General features: G+C 42.5%; 1 protein-coding gene across 1 annotated transcript in view; it reads right to left on the bottom strand.

Annotated features, from left to right (window-relative positions):
* Positions 1 to 8,206: 8,206 nt before the first annotated feature.
* Positions 8,207 to 9,479, bottom strand: part of Filip1 (filamin A interacting protein 1) — a 175,066-nt gene continuing 173,793 nt past the window's right edge. Inside the window, exon 7 of the mRNA XM_048353677.1 lies at positions 8,207 to 8,306. Within this exon, the coding sequence (XP_048209634.1) occupies positions 8,266 to 8,306 (41 nt within the window). The 3' untranslated portion in view covers positions 8,207 to 8,265. The remainder of the gene's footprint in view (positions 8,307 to 9,479) is intronic.

The following is a 9,479-nucleotide window of genomic DNA, read 5'->3' as shown; positions in this document are numbered from 1 at the left end:
TTTGTTTTGCCCGTGGGTTTCCTTGGGCAGCAGTCTTCCTACCTACCTCTATGTAGCTGAAGTTACAAGCACGTACTATGCTTGCCTTACCTGTTGAGATGGCGTCTTGCTACTGTTGGGTCTTGCCTGGGCTGATATCAAACCATGATGGTCTTGATCTCCACCTCCCAAGCAGCTTCGATTGCAAGCGTGAGCCACTACACTCAGCCCACAGCATCTTATGGTCATCATTTTGAATGCTCGGGCAGAATAACCTATACTCAAAGTCACCACTTCTCTAACTCAGTCACTCAGCAGAGCACTGCTCTCTGACTTGAAACTCCATGTCTTCTGAAGCCGCCTTGTCAGCTGCTTCCCACTCCTCCTTCAGCGGTGAGGGCAGTTTAAGGAATGTTTCATTGGCTTCTAGAAGGGAGGGAGCCAGCATCCATACCTCACAGGAGGAAAGACAGTGGTTTGCATCTTTCTTATTATATAAGCTGCTCAAGGCCAGAGACTGCTTTTGATTCACTTCTGAAGGTCCAGCGCTTGGCAAGATGCCTAGGGCGTAGCAGGTGACCTGTCCTGCCGGTGATCTTCCATTCTAGTGGAAGAGACCACTTGCCAACAAGTGAAGCACCGCGGGGTCATCCCTGTGTGAGGTGCGGACACGGGGGTTGCGGGAGCACCTGACCGCTTCCGCTTTGTGCTGTCCAAACCTGAACTGTGGAGACGACTGAGAGTGCAGTGCTGACGCTGGGAATTAACTGAAAGCCCAGGCCCCAGCTTGGATCTGAGCTCGCCCCTGCTTCGTCATCCCTTTATGCTCACCTTGTTTGCAGAAGGCAAGGGGAGAGTCACATCTTGTGTGGAAGGCAGACTGCTCCCCAAACAAGCAATGTCTTCTTATCATCGTAAAGCAAACAGCCATCCTGTTCCTGTTCCAGGAATAGAGTGATAGCTTCTCCAGAATTCCTCCAGAGACCAAGACTGAGCTCCTAAAGGTCAGTCGGGCCACACCTGCGACTTGGGGCAGCCTGACTCCTCACCTCCTGCCCCCAGTTCTCCCTATCAAATCTGAAGTCAAAGTCTGCACCCCTGGAGACAGCTGAAGATGGACTGACCTGCCGTCTTCCCACAACTGCCGTGAAATAACTCCTTTCTCTGCCCTTGACCACATCTGTTTAATTGGCATTTGGGGGTGAGTGGTTGGGCCTAAGCTGGGACTCCGGGATTTGAGCCTGGGTTTTAAAAACCCAATCTTAATATCCTGGCTCTCAGAAGAAACATCTAAAGGAGCCTTACTGTATTATCAGTGCTATGCAAGTGTATTGCCCTGGGTGATCAGCTACTTTTCTCAAGCAAGATTTTAGCAGGTTGTTTATCATGGAGACAGACATTCCCAGAGCTCTCCATTTGGGGGCGGTATTCAGTTTGTTAACGTGTAAGGTCATTTATCCCGTGCCTAGGAGCGCCAGTGGTCCGCGTGGGAGCTGCCGCCCGGCACCTTTGTGTCTCGGGAGGGCAGCAGGGCCCGGTGCACCTCGTGCTGCAGGCCGTTCGTCTTCACACACAGCGAATGCCTTCCTTGGGAATCGACACGCTTGAGGAGCTTTTCACTGCTAATCCAGGTAATCTGCGTCTAAGAAAGCAGCCAGAACAAGGTGGTGAAGACGCCGTACCCCAGGAACCCCTGACCGAGGGAGCTCCCACAGGAATAATCTTTTGTGAAAGTGCCATTTGCCTACACATCATCAAGGAGATGAAAGAACTACGCACAAAGAGCAAGAGAAAATAAATGTCACCGAGAGGTTTTCAAAAATTTAGGAATGGAGTATAAGACAACTAAAAAAAAAGGGGAAAAAAGTTGAAGAGGCCTCTGCCCAGCAGGAATTGCCTTGTGTTTTCTTTTTCGGGCAGGTGGGGTGTGGGGTTGCAGTCCTAAGGTTTGAACTCAGGGTCTGGGCACTGTCCCTGAGCTTTTGTGCTGAAGGCTGCTCTCTGACACCTAAGCCACATCTCCACTTCCAACTTTTCGCTGGTTAATTGGAGAGATGAGTCTCACAGGTTTTCCCAGCTGGACTGATTTCAAAATGCAATCCTCAGATCTCAGCCTTCTGAGTAGCTAGGACTACCGGTAGCGTGTACTCCCAGCACCAGGCTGGGAAATGCCCTTGAAAAACATTGAAAGACTGGGGGTGCAGCACATGGCTAGCATGTCCAAGGTCCCAGGTTCAATCCCCAGCATGCATACATGTGCAAACACACACATCCAGTATCTTACAAGCAGTGGGGAATGTGCAAATCTGTCTATGAAGTTTACAAACAGAACAGATAAATTGGTACACCAACATTATAATGTCCCTCACAAAAGCCTATGTCCTGAAGGCTTGGTTCTCAGCCTGGGATGCTCTTGGATGGTATAGGCGAGGAGGAACATGGAAGGCGTGGGTCTCGTGGGAGGGATTAGGTTATGAGGTACATGTGCGTAGGATCTTGGGGTCCCCATCCTTCCTGCACCTTTCTGGCCTGTGCACTGGGAAGAGGCCTCCTTCACGCATGTTCTCACCACCACGTGTGATGCTGCAACAGCTGAGTGAGCATGGACGGAAAGCTGCAGCTGTGAGCCCAAACCCATTGATCGCAGTAACAGAAAACAAATATGCAGGTCCATATAAGGTACCAGGGGACCAGCGAGAGCCTGAGGAGAAAACAGTTTTCTCTGGAGAGGTGATTATCTCTGGTAAACACTGGTGAAAGTGCAAAAAAGGAAAAGCAAAAACCCTGAAGAGTCGTCTTTATAAGAAAAAAGAAAATTACCTATAAAGTCCAGGTTCTGGCTTCTAACATTTATTTGTGGATCAGATTGTTAGGCCTAGAGCAAGCGAGTGAGCGTTTCCCACGGAAAGTGGTTATAGGAAGAGCTCAGTGTTTTACACCTTTCATCAACTTCAAAAGCAGATTGTAGCAACTTTTTACAAAAAATGGATATTGTCATATTCCCTACCGCCAATACACATGATGGTCCCAGGGGTGTCGCTGTGGTTTCCTTACCCAGGGGAAAACCTGCTGCTCATTCAAAGTACGAACGGAGTGTGGAGCCTGCGGCATTTTCTCTTGAGAAGTCATGAGATTAACAGATGATGACTTTCTTAGGCATTCCGAAGGATTCCTTTCCTCTTAACAAAAGAGGCTGAGAGCTCTCCTGAAAGGCCGGCAGTCCCATGCCTGGCATCTTACCTGCAGAAATCATCTTGGTTTGGACATCATCCCTGTATTCTTCAAGGATGGGGGCGGGGGCGGGGGGGTGTATCTCTAAATAGTAAACAAGAGAAACCCATTACCTTATCTCAAACAAGGCAAATATAAGTTAGGGTTGGATATCCCATGGACCTCAATTTCTGGCATGGAGTTGGTAAAAGGTTACTCTGACTTCTGCATCTAACTCCCAAGGCTACCTCTGTGCAGGAAAAGCTAGCCGCTGACAGAATCACTGAGGGACAGGCCTATAGATTGGTCACCCGAAGCAGTGGAATCATACCAGAAGGATTACTGGCATCAGCTTTGGTGGAGATAAAGGGTGGGGGAACCCCTTAACTGGTTACATCTCCATCTCGCTAAAGAATCAAATTACGGTGTGGCAGAGGAAAAGCAGCCTTTTATTTTGGGCAGTCTTACTGGCTTACCCACAGCGGAAGACCTATTTTTAAGAACATGAAGTACAAAACTAAAAACTATTTTAAAGCAAATGATATTAACCATATTTTTTTGGTCTTTTCTTTTTTGGTACTGGGGATCGAACCCAAGACGTTGCACTTGCTAGGCAAGCGCTTTGCCACTGAGCTACAACCCAGCCCAGCAAATGATTTTAAGTAAGAAGAAAACTGCACATTTCTTTTAAATAACTTTAATTTTATGAATATTATGTTCTCATTCAGAAAGAATGTTGCATAGTGTTTTACTATATTTCATTGCTATTTTTGCACACGGGTAAGATTTCCATAAACATAATTCACTTTAAAGTAACACAGAGAGCATCGTTAATTAAGGAAATAATTTCAATCTCCTATGAAAAACCGAAAACAGAATATTACATTGGTAGGAAAGGCAAGCGAATTCGCTTGGCTTCACTGAAAAGGAATACATTTCTCATATGCTTAGTAAAATTTAAAGGGGTAAGATCAAGAATGGGGTGAGAATGGAGTGCATTTCCCAATTTTTTCCAAAATGTTCTCTTTTGTTTGGAAGACCTGTTAAATTTGCAAGAACATTAAGACTACTTGACCATGTTGTATCTTATATTAAAGACACTAACACCTGATTTTTTAAAAGAAAATCTACAGTGGATAAAATACAAATCTGCACCATTAAAGTAGAGCTTTCCAATGGTAAGTTAAAATTCCAAATAACATAAATGAAAACAATACCAGAAAATAAATGTGTCACACCATAGCATCCATAAAGATTTCTGCTCAAATTTATAAATCAGTTGCATTCTTTAGAGAATATCCACAGTTATCATCAAATAATTATAGGATAAATACTGAAAGACGAAAGAAAAAAAGTTCTCAAGTTTTATAAATTTGTGACTTGTTTTTCTTTTTTCTTTCTTCCTTAGTACCTACTAATTAGTGTTTTCAGTACCAGTATAGCACTAAGGGTATATATGCTGCAGGTACCAATTCTGAGTTTTCTAAAGTTCTATTTTAAACTGTTGAGATTTTTAGCTCTGTTGCTCACACAATTCATTAACACCCTACTTTCATTACACATTCCATTTATCTCCAGGAAAGTTCAGCCCTGGCATTGACAGAGCCCAAACCTTACATTCATGTTGCACCATTCACTTTTGCTTTTCCCCCGATCTTTTCAAAGCTGTGAATTATTTCAGCTTCGTATCTGTGTTCATGCTTAAACAATATATTCCACACACATGATGATTTTTTAATGGTCATCTTTAGATACAATGAACTTTTTTCATGTTTTATGAACATCCCAAGCATCTGACCTCCAGTGAACTTACTGTATCCACTGTCTTTATCAACCTTCAATGCTTTATTAAATACTTGAAAACCCATCTGCAGAAGATATACTCAGAAAACACTATCTTATCAAGAAGAAAAATGTAAGGCAGGAGCTGATGGCTCACATCTTTAATCCTAGGTACTTAGTAGGCTGAGCTCTGAGGATCATGTTTCATAGCCAGTCCAGGCAGAAAAGTACAAGAGACTCTTATTTACAATTAACCACCAGAAACCAGGAAGTAGAGCTGTGGCTCTGGTGGTAAAGGACTAGCCATGAGCAAAAAAAAAGTTCTGGGATAACATCCAAGCCCTAAATTCAAGCCCCAAAAGAGAGGGAGGGAAGGAGGGAGGGAGAGAAGTCCGGGATAGAAGCCTATCATCCTAGAGCTCTGGAGCTTAAGGAAGGAGGATCTTGAACTCCAGGCCAGCCTGACCTACATAGGAAGTTCTCAGCTAGTCTGGGCTACATAATGAGACCCTGTCTCAAAAAAAAAAGAACAGTTGTTATGCCTTGAAATGGAAACATAATATTTCAGAAATATGAACTACAAGCATTGATTATGTTTCAGAAAACATACTACTTCATTTGAAAATGATTCATTTGTTTGGTCAATGGAGATTTTTATATACTAAAAGATCTACAAATCATAGGAGATGATTCTGAGCCAGGGGTTGGAAGGATTACACGTAAAGGCAATTGTTCCAACTGGACATGTTACGATCTTGTTCATTTAAATAGTTTCTGGTTTTATCTCACAACGAATATAACTAATTTTACTGGGTTGTTACTCAGATTGCATTGAAGTGTAAGCAGAGGGCTTGATAATACAGACTGCAAGCAGCTCAGCACTGTATCGTTATCATTGTTCCAAGTTCCAAATTTCAACGCAAACTTGGAGAAGAAAAAAAAAAGATCCAAATATACATAAATTACTAGTAATATTTTAATTTGAAGTCAAAAATTGTTTAGAATCGTCTCCTATGTTAGTATAATAAGATCCCCGACTTGAGCAAAATCGATGTATTCCCAGAGTGCACCTGTCCTCCCTGAATAAAGTTTTTGCCATCAGAGATCGAATAGACACTGGCAAATAGAATTTAACCTAGTCAAAAAAAAAAAAAGCCCGTAACAACACTAAGGAAAAACCATTTTCTAATTGAAAATATCTTCACAAAGTAACATTTTCAGGCAACAAAACTTAGTAACAACAAGTTAAAAAGAAATCTTCACATCTACACACTCTAGTTTGCTGAGTCAGTAATCAGAATCATAGAGGTTTTGTGATACTTCCACAGTCATTCAAGTTAGGGCAAGCCTATAGCATTTCTTATACTTAAAAAAAAAAAAAAGCAAAACTGATTTGTACACTAAATGTAGTTATTTAATGTTCCATGCATGGTGTGTCTGATTTGCTAACTCCTCCGTGTGTATCTAAAAACTTTCCAAGTTTCCATAGGAAAGAAAAGTTCGCACCAATTGTTTTTTTCTATTCCAGACTCTGTGGCTAATAAATCTGTGTACATCCAGTGACTTAGAGAAGATGAGCTGACAATATCACTGTGTGTGCTGGCTGCTGTGCTCACCCCCACAATCCTAGCTACTCAGGAGGCTGCAATCTGAAGATGGAGATTTGAAGCCTGAATGTCTGAGACTCTCACCAATGAACCACCAGAAAACGAGAAGTGGTGGTGTGGCTCAAAGTGCTGGAACACTAGCCTTGAGCACAAAAGCTCAGGGACAGTGCCCAAGCTCTGAGTTCAAGGCCCATGACTAACCAAAAGAAAAAAAATCACTTTTGGCTCAAATACTTTGACATTCAGATAATCTTTCCTTGAAGCTTAAAACGGTATGTGGCAAGTGCTTTCTGCATTCAGGAAAAAAAAAGAAGTCCACACTTAAAGTTAGCTTGAAAAAAAGACCTTACTGATAACAGGCCCATGTTAACAGTCTTAAAAGAAAAAAAAATAAAACTACACTTAAAACAATTGCCAGAGTTTCAAGTAGACTTTAGTGCAGGTTTTCACATAAAGCTAAATTTAGCGGCAGCTTCTGACACTGAGAATTGAGTAGCACAGTGCTCCTTTGAAAAATATATTTTCTTATCAATATGTGGTTATGAGGGTCTATCAAAATCGGAGGGGAAATCTGATAGTTTCACATTGCTCTCTCGCGCACGCTCTCTCTCTTCAGTTTTTATTTGCCAGCGGTCCCTGGGGTAGTATTGAGAAGTGTGTACATTCCCCAGTCTTCATTGTGTCTTGCATATGTAAATGGTGCTAATTGGAAATATAGCTGAACTGGCTGGGCACCGGTGGCTCACGCCTGAAATCCTAGCTACTCAGGAGGCTGAGGTCTGGGGATTAAGGTTCAAAGTCAGCCTAGGCAAGAGAGTCCGTGAGACTCTCACCTCCAATTAACCACCAAAAAAAGCCGGAAGTGAGCTGTGGCTCGGGTGATAAAGTACTAGCTCAGGGACAGTACTCAGGCCCTTAGTTCAAGGCCCAGGACTCCCTCTGCCCCCCCCCCCATTTCAAAAAAAAATTTAAAAATAGAACTGACTTGACAGAGGTCACTGTTTGCCTGACTAGTTAGGCTGCCACACATCATTTTATTAACTTAGCACATACAAAAATCAATTCATGTATATTTTGTGACACAGACTACCAGAAAGAGTAAAACTTCAAAAAAAAACAAACCCAAAAAACTGGTTTTAAGTTAGTCAAGCTCCTAAGTCAGAGCATTATTTTTCTAACCATCTAACCACGATCAGAATGATACCCATTTTATAAGCACGGATAAAACTTTTCTCAGATTTTCCCCTTTCTTCCATTTACTCTAGGAAATACAGTGTTGGGTTTTTCCTTTCCTCAAATACAACAAACTGGTAGAAAATAATTACAGGTTAACGGCTTGAATGCCACAAAAGCAATACTTGACTGACAGTGTGTTCTGCAGAGATAAGGGCCTTAGACTGTGACAATGAATCAGTTGAGGAGTAATGAATCCCATTGCAAATGTATAACCAAAATAAATGACACAGCTTGAGCCCTCGGGCCGGAAAGCTTTTTCAAAAGCAAGAGAATTGTATTTTGGCACAAAGATTCCCTGCTTCACTACACGTCATCCTGTCTTCAGCGAAGGTGTCTTCAACGTTCCCATTGTATCCTCGGGAAGAAAAGAAAACCCCTGGAAGGAGTGAAAGGTTTCCAGGTGTGCTCAGTGGGCAGGAGGCCCCGGGAGGAGCCAGGCAGGGGCCGCCGCTCATCTGGAGTTCATCCGCAACTGGTGAATGATGATGCTTTCTACAAAGAGAAGAAACACAATGCCGCGCTCAGGTAAACCCAGCAGGCTGGTAGCCTATGTGAGGATCCACCCATTCCACCGCAAGACTGCAACGTGAAACAGCATGGAACAATAACCTTCAAAGACAGGAGCCTCCTATCTTTGGGTAACTTATTGAAACCCTTCAGAAGCCGTATTTACTGGTTTCACAATATGAGGTGAACTTTATGGAAAAAGCATCAAGATTGTGAGTCACTATGTACACATCTCAGAATGGGAAAACAGCTTTGCTGACTTTCCTGCCCAACTCACCCTGCTCTCAACAGTATTTACATCCCTTACATTTCCCCCTCTCTCTCCCTCCCTCCCCTTCCTTCCTTCCTTCCTTCCTTCCTTCCTTTCTTCCTTCCTTCCTTTTCTTTCTTTCTTTGCCACTTCTGGCTTTTTCTGAGTAGTTTATTGGGGATATCTTATCAATAAGTCTCATGGACTTTCCTGCCTGGGTTGGCTTTGAATAATGGTCCTCAAATTTCAGCCTCCTAAATAGCTAGGATTACAGGTGTGAGACACCGTATCCGGCTTTTTTTTTTTTTTAATTAGTGTGGATAAGGGCTTTTATAAGGTGGTAGTAATTCCTATGATTAATAAGCACAGTATCAAGAAATAGTTTTATCTCTCATGGCTTCTTTTTGCCTTTTTAAAAAGGCTTTTCTAAATTCATTCTTATAAAGCTAAGTAAAAAATAGAGTTAGTAAATAGTAAAGTCCAGCCATATTATGGACATTTAGAATTTCTATTCCATTGATTTTGCTTTTCTATTACCCTCCCTCCGTGTGTGTGTGTGTGTGTGTGTGTGTGTGTGTGTGTGTGTGTGTGTGTTTTCTTGGGTGCACATGCCAGTATTGGGTCTTGAATTCAGGGACTGAGTGCTGTTCCTTAAATTTTTGCTTAAGGTTAGTGCTTTGCTTCTCGAACCACAACTCCATTTCTGGCTTTTTGGTGATTAATTGGAGATAAGAGCCTCCAGAGCTTGCTTTCTGGGCTGGCTTTGACCTTAAATCCTCAGTGAGAATTATAGACATGAGCTACAGCTGCTCAGCTGTCTTATTTCTTCCTGAATTTGTTTCATCATCATTTTTTTCTATTTAACCAATGAAGAACTATTTACTAAGGCTGTACACCAGGCCAGGCAT

Source organism: Perognathus longimembris, chromosome 9, assembly GCF_023159225.1.
Source record: "Perognathus longimembris pacificus isolate PPM17 chromosome 9, ASM2315922v1, whole genome shotgun sequence".
NCBI lineage: Eukaryota > Metazoa > Chordata > Mammalia > Rodentia > Heteromyidae > Perognathus > Perognathus longimembris.
This window is presented reverse-complemented; position numbering and strand designations above follow the sequence as displayed.